We start from the raw sequence: 13,642 nt of genomic DNA on the forward strand, positions 1-13,642 counted from the left end.
AAAAATAAATAGGAGATTGACTGGAAGTGTTCCTTTCCAAAAGGAGGCGCTGAGGGAACGTCACGAACGCGTACGAACGGCGAAGAAGAGCGTCACCATTCAAAACAATACTGAGGAAGAAGTTTCATTCTTGTCAACCCCTGTGCTAAAATGTCTCATAATAGCCCCGACAAAGACGACCAAGCGCCGGGTAGCAAAAGGGGCCTTTGCCTCCCCATTTCCCGAGTGCGCTTGATCATGAAGAGCTCCCCGGACGTGTCCAATATCAACCAGGAAGCCCTTTTCCTCACCACCAAGGCAACGGTAAATAAATGCTAGCATGTGAGCTTCTAGGTTAGCTAAAGTGGCATGTCTGCTTCGTGGTCTTCAGAAGTGTTTCCTTACTCAGAAGTGTTTCCTAACAACACAGTGAAATAATGATAATGTCGTTTCTGAAATGTGGTTGAACAGTTATTATTCTGTTGTATAAATGGCAGCGGGTGGTTACACATACTGTAGTTACACGTTTATTGTAACTTCTGCCATCTAGTGGAAGAGCACTTCATGTGTTTTACTGTAAATCGCTGTTATAAATAGATGAGCAAAGTAGTTATATAGTAAACTAAGTTGTACCATTTCCCCTGTTGCACCTGATGATCTCACAGGCACAGTGGTTGGAAATCACTGTTGTAAAGTACAGTAACCCCCCCCCCCCCTTGTTTTTCTTAAAGGAGATGTTTGTTCAATACTTGGCGCTGTCGTCATTCAACAATGGCCAAGGAAGGGAAAGTCACAGTTTGTCCTACAGTGACCTGGCGAGCGCTGCAGAGGACATTGAAACATTCCAGTTTCTAACAGGTGACACCCACAGTCAACTCACATGAAGCTTCTAGAAAGACTTGAGTGTGTTCATCTTACATGGATAGTAAATGTACTCCTACTGAGTTGCCATTTTGTTTAACCTTTAAGAAATGCTTTAAAAGCATCATTTATTTAACCACAAAAATTACCCAATACTGCTCTGTGAATATATATATATATATATATATATATATATATATATATATATATATATATATATATATATATATATATTAGGGGTGTTAAAAAAATCGATTCGGCAATATATCGCGATACTACATCGCGCGATTCTGGAATCGATTCAATAGGCGGCTGAATAGATTTTTTATTATTATTTTTTTTTTTAAAGAGCTCAGAATTGTTCGTTCGGTAGTCTTACCGATTCAACGTCTTATCATCATTGCCTTTTTTTTTTTTTTTTTTTTTTTTGTGTGTGTGAATAGATTTTTAAACTTCCATTTTTAATGGAAAAATATTCAACAAAACGTCTGACTTCGGGTTAGGATTCACACCTTGAGCATGGAAGAATGTTATATGAACGGAACATTAAGCCTTAATATTTTATTTTAATGCTGTTCAAACATGAAACAGATTACAACCTATATAAGACTGAAATTTCAGATAAATAAATAATACATTTTCATATAAATCTTACACTCTACAAGCTTACTGATTAGTATTTTCTAAATTTGAATGAAAAAAAATCGCAACAATCGACTTATAAATTCGTATCGGGATTAATCGGTATCGAATCGAATCGTGACCTGTGAATCGTGATACGAATCGAATCGTCAGGTACTAGGCAATTCACACCCCTAATATATATATACACTATATATATATATATATATATATATATATATATATATATATATATATATATATATATATATATATATATATGTATATATATATATATATATATATATGTATATATTTTTTTAACTTTAAACAGGTAATCTTGTAAGTACTTTAGTCTGAAATATGTAAAATGGTTTAAATCAGTGTCATCAACTAGTTCGCCCCATCATAGATATCCTCCCAAAGAAGATCCTGGCCCGCGACTACCTCAAGTCTTTGGAGCAGATGCGAGAAGAGGAAGAAAAAGCAGAAGACTTATAAAACAACATGGACATCATGTCTGGGACTTACGTGATCGCTGAACTGTCGGGGGGAAAAAGAAAAAAAAAGACTAATAGGAGTCACATGGACTTGGGACCACTTGGTGATCATAGAGCTGCAAAGGGCAATGCTGTAGCATGACTTGCATGGGGTGATTCTCACAAAAAGCTAGCGGTAGACACTGAACACCAGATTTCAATTGTATGCGGAGCTCCACAAGTCCGGGGAATCCAATTGCGAGCGTAGCTGTGACTCTTGCCTTTAAAACTGTTGTGAATGCTGCATTGTTGGGAACGGAAACATACCAGGCCTGTGTCATTCTGTTTTTAAAAAGACGTGTCCTGTTGAAGCTGAAATACTTGAAATTTGTTGTTTGTTTGGAGTATTTTCCCACATGCTGCAAGTACACAAAATGAGCTGTACTACATGTACATTGTTGCTTATTAAATCTGGAATGATGTCAGAAATTTTATTGCTAAATATCACATCTCCATATCAGCCTTCATCCTCATATATATATATGCACAATGAAATACATCTTTCCAAATTCTCAATCACCGTTTTACAGCTTGTAATGAACACAGCTGATGTTTAATAAACTATTAGGTTACAGATTACTGGTACTGCGATGGGACAAGCCCAAGGTCACAACAATAGCAGCAAAAAGTGCGACATATTCCCCTGCCGATCAACTTCTTGTTGTCCTGGTGGTCAGTGGTGGATGAGCTTGTGGAGTTTGAGCTGCATGTGGATGAGATTCTCCTCCAGGGTAGACAAGCTCCGTTCCAGTGAGGACGCCAGGTGCTCGCGGGCGGATGCCGACTCCCTCGCGTGGGCCAGATGTTCCTTCATACTTCACACAGCGTGGACCACAAATCGCAGGTAACACAAAATTTGGGGGCGTTAGAAATTTAACAGCACGAGCACGAGCATGAGCCAATGTTAATGGAACTAGCAATACCTATTAACCGCCACCAGGTGGCAGTGTTTCCGACTAATGCCTTCCTGTTGCCTCCCTGTTTGTCTTTCATGGCTTGTATAGTTTCACTTTGTTTACCGTAATAAAATGTTTAAAAGTGTTGTTTTTTTTTTTTTTTTTTTTTAATGTAGCTGTTGCACCTAGGTGCAAAGTTTTGCGGAGATATTTTTTGTGTGGGGGGGTATCTGTTCCAAATTGGCTGTTTTAATGCTGACTTAGTCAAAATGGCCGCATAGAACAAATCTGGAGAATTCATAACATTGCAGCTTCTAAACCACCTGCATGGTTTTTATCAATTAAGTTTAAATCTCATAATGTTTGGCATTAATGTGTGTGTGTGTTTTTTTTAATTACCTGTTAACTTTTTTTATTTTGTTAATGAATAGTAGTTCTTTCATGCACATATTGAGATCATCTCTATCAGTATTTTTAAAACTATAAAAAAAAAAATTCAATAATTGATGTGCCAATGTAGTGACCACTGACCCTGCAAGGGTTAATATTTTAACTTGTTTGTGTGTTGTTGTTTTTTTTAATAGTTTTTTTTTTTTTTTTTTAAATTAACAAATTCTCGTTAAACTGAAGAATCATGAAAGTGATTGAGAAAAAGTGACTGCAGAACTATAGAAAGTGGTAGTTGATGTAGAGCGCTACAAAATGACTCTAGCATCATAGAAAATGATAGGACAAGGATGGGCAAGTTTTTTTTTTAATGTATTTTATTTTATTTTTTTAATCCCCTACAAAATTATCTAAAAAAAAAACAGCTGATTTGAAATTTGCTGCAGAAAACTGGAGGGAAATTGGGGCAGGCTTTAAGTAAACTTTTTACTTGAGTTAGCGAATACATGAATCTGGGTGCCGAACCGTGAGTAATAGTAGACAGTGGTCAACCGTGGTTTTAAGTTGTAATATCACCATTCACCACTAGATGGCTTGGTTGTGCTTACACCGAGAGGACAAACGGTGCATTTCGAGAAGAAATGTGTTCTTGTACTTAATGTTAGTTTGCTATTCAGCAGTTTTCAAATAATCAGATCATCAGCAAGCTCTGCAGGATCCTGATGAGGCAGTCAGCGCAGACTCACACCAATTAGTAGTGTAGAATCCTCGAGAGTTAGTCTAGAGTTGAGTTGAGAATTAGATAAACTGACTCTAAAATCATAAAAGGCCAGTAGAAAGTACAGTAATTGTTCTGTAATTATAGAATGTAACTAACTCGAAAGCCTCATAGAGCGTAACAAGGGACTGAGAGTGTGAAAGTGTCGAAGTACCTGCTGAGGAGTCCCCTGTCTTTGCCATCTTTCCTCTTCTCCTCCACGGAGACGAAGACCTTCTCCATGGTGTCCAGGGCCTCGGCCACACTGCGGTGGTCCGAGAGCACCGCCTGCACCTCGTCGCTGGCCTGCCGCTGGTAGGAGAGCCCCCCATCCTCCACGCCGCAGGAGGAGGTCACGGCCTCCAGGGCGGCCCTATTCTCCAGGGCCAGCAGCCGGGACCGGGCCAGCTCCTCGGGCCCGGCTAAGTTCTCCCAGCAGATTCCCGGCGAGGGTGACGGTAACCAGAAGCGCTGCGTGCAGTTCATCGCCCCCGGAGGGCTCTCCGCTGCTGCTTGTGTCGTTTCAGGGGGACTGTCGGCGAGGAAGTGGTACACGGGGGAGAAACCGGACCCCCACTTGTCATCGGTCCAGTCGTCCTCGTCTACAGAGATGTCTTCAAGGGGGGTGCACGCGCACAAGCCCAGCAAGAGCCAGATCCAACTTAACCCGCACAACATCTCCAAACTCTGAAAACAAAACACTGTAATCATTTTAAAGAATTTGTTAGAGATAATGGGTTCATTTGAAAACATTTTGATATCTTTTTGAACTGGGTTATACACAATGTAGGCACACATTGTGAATTAAAAGCAAAAGAACGGCATTACATAAACAAAACTGTGGATATAAAAGTATGAAATCTAAAATGCTTCCTTAGCCCTCATGGAGCAAACCTGGTAATTAGGACTGGAAAAAGGGAGAAACATCCTTTCTTGTATATTCAGTGCTGGCACATCATCACAAAGACTTGGCTTTATCGTAACAAAATGTCTTTGCTTGCAATTTACCTTCCAGAGAACGCTGGAGTGAGTGAACGACGCCCTGCGAAAGAATCCTGCCGTGCTCGTCCGCTCCGGCTGCCTGAAGTCATCGGAAAGAATGAGTGCTGATCTGCAACGTGCGCTCACCCTTTACTGGCCGTCACCAGCAACACCCCGAAAAGTTCAGCTAATCAACAGCAGACTGCACACAAAAACTGAAGTAAGTCTGGGACGTCTTTTGAGTGTTAACGGAAACAAAGATTTTGCTCATGGAATATCTTACAAGTTATTTTTACAAGCTCTTAAACAACACCAGGCATTTGTCTAACACTGGTTTACTGTAAAACTTTCTCAAGCACCATAGTAGCTGTTTTTTATTTTATTTTTTTTTGTATGTGTGTGCTGAACAACACCACCTGTGTTTATGAAGCCACGAGCCAGAACCTTGACATAAGCACCTTGGAATGGGAAGTGAGTGAAACACGTTTTGGCAATACACAGACTTGACACTTCATTACAAACGACCAGGCTGCCTTTATTACGGTTACAAGGCTGCGGGTCCTGACGGCATTCCTGGACGAGTTCTTAGAGCGTGTTCTGGTGAGCTGGCAGGTGTACTTACAGACATATTCAACCTGTCCTTGGCTCATGCTGTGGTACCAACCTGCTTTAAATCCACCTCCATCGTACCAATACCCAAAAACTCCATCCCATCAAGCCTCAGTGACTACCGTCCGGTAGCCCTCACCCCGATCATTGCAAAGTGCTTTGAGCGGCTGGTCTTGGCACACCTCAGATCTTGTCTTCCCCCCACCTTGGATCCCCACCAATTTGCCTATCGGCAGAACAGGAGCACAGAGGATGCCGTCTCCATAGCGCTGCACTCTGTTCTCTCACATTTGGATAATAGAAACACCTACGCTAGAATGCTGTTCATAGACTTCAGTTCTGCATTCAATACAGTCAGCCCCTCAAAACTCATTGCAAAACTTATGGATCTAGGCATCAGTCCCCTCATGTGCAACTGGTTACTGGATTTCCTGACTAGCCGGCCTCAACATGTCCGACTAGATAATTATTGTTCATCTACCATCACTATAAATACCGGCGTGCCACAAGGCTGTGTGTTGAGTCCCTTCCTTTATTCTCTTTTCACCCACGACTGCAGACCTTTCAGTGGTTCCAATACCATTATTAAGTTTGCAGATGACACCACGGTGATTGGCCTCATCAAAGACAACGATGAGGCTGCCTACAGGGAGGAGGTGGATCATCTGGCTGAGTGGTGCGACTCCAACGACTTGCTGCTCAACACTGAGAAGACCAAGGAGCTAATTGTGGACTTCAGGAGGAATGCAGCCCCACATACACCCATCCACATTAAAGGGATGGTGGTGGAGCGTGTGAACAACTTCAAGTTCCTGGGAATCCACATCTCTGAGGATCTCACATGGACAACTAGCTGCTCCAAGCTGGTTAAAAAGGCTCACCAGCGGCTCTTCTTCCTCAGGGCTCTGAGAAAGAACCATCTGTCCTCACATCTTCTGGTGAACTTCTACCGCTGCACTATTGAGAGTATTTTGACCAATTGCATCACAGTTTGGTATGGAAACTGCTCAGCTATGGACCGGAAGGCTTTGCAGAGGGTGGTGAAAGCCGCCCAGCGCATCGCCGGTGCACCACTCACCTCTGTTGAGGACATCTATATGAGGCGGTGCCTGAAGAGGGCGAAGAAAATCACGAAAGACTCCAGTCATCCAGCACATGGACACTTTACCCTCATGCCCTCTGGAAGGCGTTACAGGAGCCTCCGGACTAAGACCACTAGATATCAGAATAGCTACTTCCCTACTGTTGTTAGACTCCTGAACACTGTCTCCTGATCATAATTGCACTACTGTAAATAAATATCTGTAAATACTGTAGAGACAGTCATATACAATTATTTAGCTGTTTATCAATATTATATACATATTCATATCCTGCCATAATGTGTACATACTAAATCGATCTTATTTTTTTAAAATATATAATTTACTCTTGCTAAAGGACTTCTGGATGGATGCAAACGGCATTTCGTTGTTCTGAACTTGTGACAGTGCAATGACAATAAAGTTGAATTCTATTCTATTCTATTCTAACAACAACAACAACAACAACACTTTTCCGTTTGTTTGCTGTAGTTGGTGTGCATCATACTCAGAGCTGTTTAGAATATTTTGATCTTTTTGTGTTAGTCAATAATATCACCAAAAAAAAGAAACTCATGTTAGTGTGCAATACAATACACTATAAATATTCAGGGATCAAATTCCATATAATAGAATCAAACAAAAATAATACACAGCTGAATGAAAATGTTTTAATACAGGGTTAAAATGTGCATTACTATAAATTAAAAACAATACAGAACTCTTAAAAAAAAAAAAAAATGGAGATATGTATTTGTTTAATATAAAAATTTCTTAAAAAAAAAAAAAAAAAACAGCAGATTGAACAGGAATTTTCATCAGAAAAAATAAATAACATCAATAAATAATTTCTGAACCGCTTATTATTCTTAATCAATACATTGATTTAAAATTCTTAGAGCTCAACTTGTATGTAGGACCTACACATGTAAATAATCTAAAGTTGTATGATAGACCAAAAAAAATACCATACAGCCAAACAAAAATATGACAAAGATGTAAAAGAAATAAAAAGTTGTGTGTACGTGTGAAACATGTGTGTACTTGTAATACTTGCATCGTAGTGAAAAATAATATAAAATCAAGTCAGTTCAATAAAATATTCAAAGAACATTAAGGAGACAAAGAACCTTTGAAGGTTTTGTAATTAAAAAAAAAACCGTCACATTGAAATGCAATATTATGAAACGAATTTGAATTAGTTGTGTTGTAGTGCCACCTGTCGATAAGGCGCTGTAAATGCGCCCTCCGGTTGTTTGCGAGTCTGCGCATGCGCCTCACATCCGCCCCTCCCCCTGTCGGGCAGTTAGTCCGTATCGTGACGTCACTCCGACCCCGCCGCTGCTGCTGGCTGTTGTCGGCAGGACCTCCGGAGAAAACCGCCGAGCCACCGAGCAAGCCGCCGCCGGGAACGGGCTCGCCTTTCCGGCCTTGCACCAACGATGGCCTCCGACGGCACGGACGAGCGCTCCCCGCTACTGTCCACTCCCAACTCGGGGAACGTCACCCCCAACGCACCGCCCTACCTGCACGATCCCAGCCCCCGAGGTAAATTGAGAGGCTAGCTCGCAGCAAGTAACCGGTGGGTTGGGGGGAGGTTGCTTGGCCGCGGGTGGGGGTCTGTGAGAAGTGGAGCAGTGGGTTACGGACCCGAGGCCTGGCACAAGAAATGCTACATCACCACTCGGGCTAGGCCTGACAACATGATGTGTTTTCTGGGTCAATAAGACTATGAAGTCCGTTTGGTGTCGTCATCGGAATCGCTCGGTCGTCATGGCAATGGAGTCGAAAAAAATCACTAGAATAACTGAATGTGTTTCATCTTTTTCTTTTTGATTGGATATACAGTCGTCCCTCGACATATCGCTGTTCACTTTTCGCGGTCTCACATCGTTAGCATAACAGTCATTTTCGAATACACCCCTGAGCTACACAGACATGATGACAAATTAGAATTTTTAGCAAACACATTGGTAGTTATTTGTTGACATTTTAACTGTAAACGTAAAAGCTATTAAGATGCTATCATCTTAATTTTACAATAAAAATGTTTCACTATAGATGGATTTCAAGATATAAATGTTGTTTATTTATTTGTCTTGATGCTATCTTAATGTAATATTATCTGGCCTGGGAAATTAATAACAAAAATATTGAAGCACATAGCACAAAAATTAATGATAATTGCGTAAGTATCCTGTATGTCATATATCACTCCTGTGGTGTGCAAAAAGGGGGTCATTGTTCCGCCGCCAACGGGGCGAGCGGTCACATGGTTGAGCCATCACAGGCGTTGTGAAGTTGGCACGAATCAAGGCACCATTTTCTGTCAGTTGTAATCGCAACATAATACATTATTTTATTTCAGATTACCAGTTTGAACAATCTGATTTAACATCAACGTCAACAGATGAATTATTTTATTCAAATATGCATTGGCTAAACGATTGCTCCCTTTCCCTGAAAGCGGAACTGCCCCCGCCGTACACGGCGATCGCGAGCCCGGACGCGGGCGGCGTCCCCGTCATCAACTGCCGCGTGTGCCAGTCGCTCATCCACCTGGACGGCAAGCTGCACCAGCACGTGGTCAAGTGCACGCTCTGCAACGAGGCCACCGTACGTACGCCGCCGCCGCCGCAACGCGTCGGCCGCGGCCGTGGGTGTCAGTCGTGTCTCTTTTGTTGCGCTCGCAGCCCATTAAGAACCCGCCCACGGGGAAAAAGTACGTCAGGTGCCCCTGCAACTGCCTGCTCATCTGCAAAGACACGTCCAGGAGGATAGGATGCCCCCGACCCAACTGGTACGCAAACAACAACAGTAATAGTTACTTCATTGATTAATCGAGTCAAAATTACAATTTTATTTCAGTCACAAAAATATCTCTAGAAAAAAAGTAACCACTCCAAAATGATCAGATACTGTAAATTAACTACTGACAAGTACACATTTGAATTAAAATGAAACACATTCAAAATGTCAATAAAGTTTTCTTTATTTCAGAGCTGTATAACTACATGGTAATTTATTTATGAATTAATATATTTTTTGAAATAATTCATGCATATATTTGGCCGATTTGCCATCTGTAGTAACCACAATTTATTGTAAAATTTAAATGTATTTTTTTTTTTTAATATAATACTTATTTTTTATTATTTACATTTAATAATCACAAATCAAGGAAATTTGGTTGGATTTGTTAATTATTTAAAATTGGTCATAAACATTTTTGTAATCATTTAAAGTTTTAAATTGAGATTTTTTTTTAATTCAATTCAAAAATATATTTCCATTCAAAATTTAAATGTAATTTTTTAAGAATATAATGCTTTTTTTTTTTTTTTAGAATTTACATTTAATAATAACAAATCAAGGAAATTTGGTTGGATTTGTCAATTATTTAAAATTGGTAATAAATATTTTTGTAATCATTCAAAATTTAAAATTATTTTTTTTAATTCAATTCAAAAATATTTTTTCCATTCAATAATAATTTAATTCCTATAAGCAAAATTGAATCCATACTTCCAGTCCACTTAATATTATTTTTAGTATTTTTTATGCATTTAAAATCAAAGCTAAATTAGTCCAGTTACACTTATATTACATTTAAAACGTCAATTAAATAACTTTATTTTAGTCTAAATTTTATAAGTGTATCCCTAGTAAGCAAAATTTTAATTTTAATTATTTTAATTAAATGTGTTCAATGTCTTTTTAAACATAATAATTCTGATGAATTACTTTATTTATTTATTTTGACTAAACATCATAGTTGTGACTTGGTTAATATGTATATCTTGTACTTGCTGTCTGTTCAACAGCAGACGCATCATCAACCTGAGCCCGGTGATGGTGATCCCCGAGGAGCAGCCCGCCCAGCCGGCCCTGCCCGTGCAGCCCGAGGGCATGCGGGTGGTCTGCGGACACTGCGGCAACACCTTCCTGGTACCTCCCCCGCCGCACCCATACTTTGCAAACTTTTCACACAAACGAATAAATATTGTAAAAAAAACAGTTAACACAATTCACTTTATTTAATTGATACTTTCATCTACCACTAGAGGGTATTGTTGCATTGCTATGCAATAATAATCACAATCCTCTTTTCTTCATCCCATCATAATAAAAACAATATAAAAAGATGCTATGCTATTTGTGTGTTGTTTCAGTGGCTGGAGGTGCGCTTCAACACGTTAGCCAAGTGTCCCCACTGCAAAAAGATGTAAGTCCACAAACACATGTTTTGACGATGAATACTTAAAGAAAAATCTGAGGGGGCGAGCAATCAGGTGACGCCGGAGCCCCCGCGGCCCCTCCCTCCCCCACGCCCCCCTTCGCCCTGCGGCTTGAGCGGCGTCACATGAGAAGCATGTGAGAGCTGAAAAGAAAGTCAAGCGTACCCTGAAAGCCGGTCATGTGACCCAGCGAGCGGACCTGTTCCAAGTGACGGTTTTTCAATTTTTCTCGGCAGCTCGTCTGTGGGCAGTGCGCTCCCTCGGCGGCGCTGTTGCGCTTACATCACCGTCGGGATGATCTGCATCTTCATTGGCGTGGGATTAACTGTAAGTGCCAATATTAACCTGTTTTTTGTTTTGTTTTTTTGTCCTAAAAGTCTATTTGTAATATTGTCATGTCATATGTCTGCATTGATTGAGTGATATTGAATTAACATTTTTATAAAAAATTGTTTTTTTGTCTATTTTTTTTGTAGTTTTGATCTAATTTTTTTTCACATTTTCCTTCATATTTTAAAAAAAAATTCAGATTTTTTTCATATTGTTCATCTAAAATATTTTGTATAATAATAATAATAATAATGTATTTTGTGGTAATAATACAAATCTCTTTAAATGTCTGTCTGTGTAGTTTTTGTTTAATATTTTTCTATTTTTTTTTTATAGTTTTTTACTCATATCATCTCTTTAATAAATTGAATATTTGATAATATATGAATTTTATCATATAATTTTTAACTTTAGTCATTTCCCCCTTTTTTTTAATTTGTTTTATTTCCTTCCTAATGTTTTAATATTTTTTTTCCAGTTAAAAAAAAAATCAAATGCATTTTTGTCTTGTTTTTATATTTCTTTAATATTTATCTATTCTAAAAATGTAATATTTTTCTTTTTTCTTTTTCTTTTTTTTCCCTAATGTTTTTTGTAATTTTTCCAATGTTTGTGTAATGTTTTTGTCTCATAGTTATGTATTTCTACTTAATATTTTTTTCCTTCTATTGGTATATTTTTTAATTTCACTTTTAAAAAATTGTTCTTGTATTTATTATTATTATTATTATTTTTTTTAATATATATAATTTTCAGGGTTTCCCCCAGAAAACTTGGGATGGACCACCAGGCCTATAAATTATGGGAGAAACCCTGTTTTTTTTTTTTTCAATATTTTTTATTCTAACATTTAATTATTTATTTATGTATTTTTACGTATTCTATTTGTCCCTAATATTTCTGTGTTGTTGTTGTTTGGACCAGGTGGGAACTCGGGAATTTGCCCGCCGCTACAACGCCACGTACGTGTCGTGGGCACTAGCCTACCTGGTGGGCGTCATCTGTCTGGTACGGGCGTGCTACTGGGGCGCCATCAAGGTCAGCTACCCGGAAAACAGCTTCGCTTAAGAGCCCCCCCCCCCCAAATTTGACCTTGTCGCCTTTTTGTCTCCACTCCCTGATGCAACACACCAACTTTTTTTTTTTTTTTCCTCCCCATGAATGACCAAACGGAGACGAGCTGCGGAGAATTATATTTCTCTCGTTGCACTACGTTTTTTTTTTTTTTTTTTTTAATTTTTTAATGCGAATTTTAAGTCGTATTGCTGCTAGTTAGTGACCAGCTGAAGGAAGCTGCGTGGCCATTTACTGTAACGCGAGGGTGTCCCAACATGACAGGACGAATGAAAACCCATCAAAGAACCTGCTGTAGGCTGTGAAACGCACTGCCAGTCTGCCATTGTGAAATAAATACACAATATATAAATACATAAATGTCAACTACTAAACCCCCAATTTTTATATTCTTTTATTTTTTTCAAGGATATGTTGTTATTCTAATGTAATATTGTATTTGGAGAATAAAATTTAACAGATGAATTCATACATTTTCATCCATCTCCTGGGCCCCCGTATTAGGCAACATCGCCCTCTGCTGGTATTAATGTCACATTGCGAATGTCTTGACCAAACCCTGGAAAACAGTTTGCGGATTCCACATGTATAACTACAGGTTGATGACATGACTGTTTAATTAGGCAATTATGGTAATTTAAAATAATGTATCATGACTAAGATAACTTGGTCACAATGAAGACATTTGACTGTTTGACAAGACTATTCTTCGTCAGCCATTTTGTTTTGAAGATAGTAAGTTGGGACACCCCTGCTAATGCTAATGTAACCACTAAGCTGTACACAGACTGTATAGCATGTCTATCAGCTTTGAAACTCCCACGTGTGCCAACGTTTGCCCTGCAGTATTACTAGAGCGTCTCGCCAACAACTTTATTTTATTTTCATTTGTCTGCTTTTAAGGCAATACAACAATAAGTTACTTTTTATTTTTTTACCTCCCACTGTCTGCATGTCAACCGGTTTACGTTGGGTCCTGCACTGTTTTCAAAGAATGTAACCCTAAAGTAATCCTAGAGTAATCCTAGCGTAATCTTAAAGTAGCGCTCAGCATCCCGTGGCGCATCCAGCCCACGAGGCGGCGTTTTCTTTTGAATGTGACATGGCGAGCAAACCAACGTGAAAGGATGACTCTTTGTACATATTGTGGAAGGCAAAGGTTGGTTCTTTTTCAAAGTGATTATTTATCAATAAAAAGAGAAAAACTGACTTATTGTGTGGTCTTCTTACAGCGTACAAGTGTGTTTATTATTAGTGTCATCTTATAGTTCATTATTTTGTGTCCAAT

The 13,642-nt window shown here is 39.2% G+C and overlaps 3 protein-coding genes across 4 annotated transcripts; 2 read left to right on the forward strand and 1 right to left on the reverse strand.

Moving 5' to 3' along the window:
* Positions 1 to 57: 57 nt before the first annotated feature.
* On the forward strand, positions 58 to 3,006 carry chrac1 (chromatin accessibility complex subunit 1). The gene is made up of 3 exons (XM_077507598.1): positions 58 to 303; positions 711 to 837; positions 1,874 to 3,006. The coding sequence occupies exons 1-3, from the start codon at positions 151 to 153 to the stop codon at positions 1,960 to 1,962; spliced, it is 369 nt and encodes a 122-aa protein (XP_077363724.1). The 5' UTR covers positions 58 to 150; the 3' UTR covers positions 1,963 to 3,006.
* LOC144007737 (uncharacterized) lies at positions 2,457 to 5,471 on the reverse strand. Of its 2 annotated transcripts, none has more exons than XM_077507596.1 (4): positions 5,438 to 5,471; positions 5,049 to 5,223; positions 4,216 to 4,727; positions 2,457 to 2,815 (listed from the first exon to the last, which is right to left on the reverse strand). In XM_077507596.1, the coding sequence occupies exons 3-4, from the start codon at positions 4,716 to 4,718 to the stop codon at positions 2,674 to 2,676; spliced, it is 645 nt and encodes a 214-aa protein (XP_077363722.1). In that variant the 5' UTR covers positions 4,719 to 4,727; positions 5,049 to 5,223; positions 5,438 to 5,471; the 3' UTR covers positions 2,457 to 2,673. The 2 variants fall into 2 exon arrangements, with proteins under 2 accessions (XP_077363722.1, XP_077363723.1); XM_077507597.1 differs by having other exon boundaries at positions 4,216 to 4,741.
* A 2,543-nt stretch (positions 5,472 to 8,014) lies between these two features.
* pip4p2 (phosphatidylinositol-4,5-bisphosphate 4-phosphatase 2) lies at positions 8,015 to 13,563 on the forward strand. Its single transcript, XM_077507595.1, has 7 exons — positions 8,015 to 8,260; positions 9,180 to 9,328; positions 9,406 to 9,512; positions 10,537 to 10,660; positions 10,885 to 10,937; positions 11,187 to 11,277; positions 12,205 to 13,563. The coding sequence occupies exons 1-7, from the start codon at positions 8,155 to 8,157 to the stop codon at positions 12,346 to 12,348; spliced, it is 774 nt and encodes a 257-aa protein (XP_077363721.1). The 5' UTR covers positions 8,015 to 8,154; the 3' UTR covers positions 12,349 to 13,563.
* The last annotated feature ends 79 nt before the right edge of the window (positions 13,564 to 13,642 follow it).

The sequence above is a fragment of the Festucalex cinctus genome, chromosome 19, assembly GCF_051991245.1.
Source record: "Festucalex cinctus isolate MCC-2025b chromosome 19, RoL_Fcin_1.0, whole genome shotgun sequence".
NCBI classification, from domain to species: Eukaryota; Metazoa; Chordata; class Actinopteri; order Syngnathiformes; family Syngnathidae; genus Festucalex; species Festucalex cinctus.

Excerpts from the sequence above, each read along its gene's own strand:
- pip4p2 (XM_077507595.1), top strand. The coding sequence starts at position 8,155 with ATGGCCTCCGACGGCACGGACGAGCGCTCCCCGCTACTGTCCACTCCC. Across the intron at positions 9,513-10,536 it reads GGATGCCCCCGACCCAACTG|CAGACGCATCATCAACCTGA; the intron begins GTACGCAAACAA and ends TCTGTTCAACAG. Across the intron at positions 10,938-11,186 it reads TGTCCCCACTGCAAAAAGAT|CTCGTCTGTGGGCAGTGCGC; the intron begins GTAAGTCCACAA and ends TTTTCTCGGCAG.
- LOC144007737 (XM_077507596.1), bottom strand. The coding sequence starts at position 4,718 with ATGTTGTGCGGGTTAAGTTGGATCTGGCTCTTGCTGGGCTTGTGCGCG. Across the intron at positions 2,816-4,215 it reads GACAGGGGACTCCTCAGCAG|TATGAAGGAACATCTGGCCC; the intron begins GTACTTCGACAC and ends CGCTGTGTGAAG.
- chrac1 (XM_077507598.1), top strand. The coding sequence starts at position 151 with ATGTCTCATAATAGCCCCGACAAAGACGACCAAGCGCCGGGTAGCAAA. Across the intron at positions 304-710 it reads TCCTCACCACCAAGGCAACG|GAGATGTTTGTTCAATACTT; the intron begins GTAAATAAATGC and ends TTTTTCTTAAAG. Across the intron at positions 838-1,873 it reads AACATTCCAGTTTCTAACAG|ATATCCTCCCAAAGAAGATC; the intron begins GTGACACCCACA and ends GCCCCATCATAG.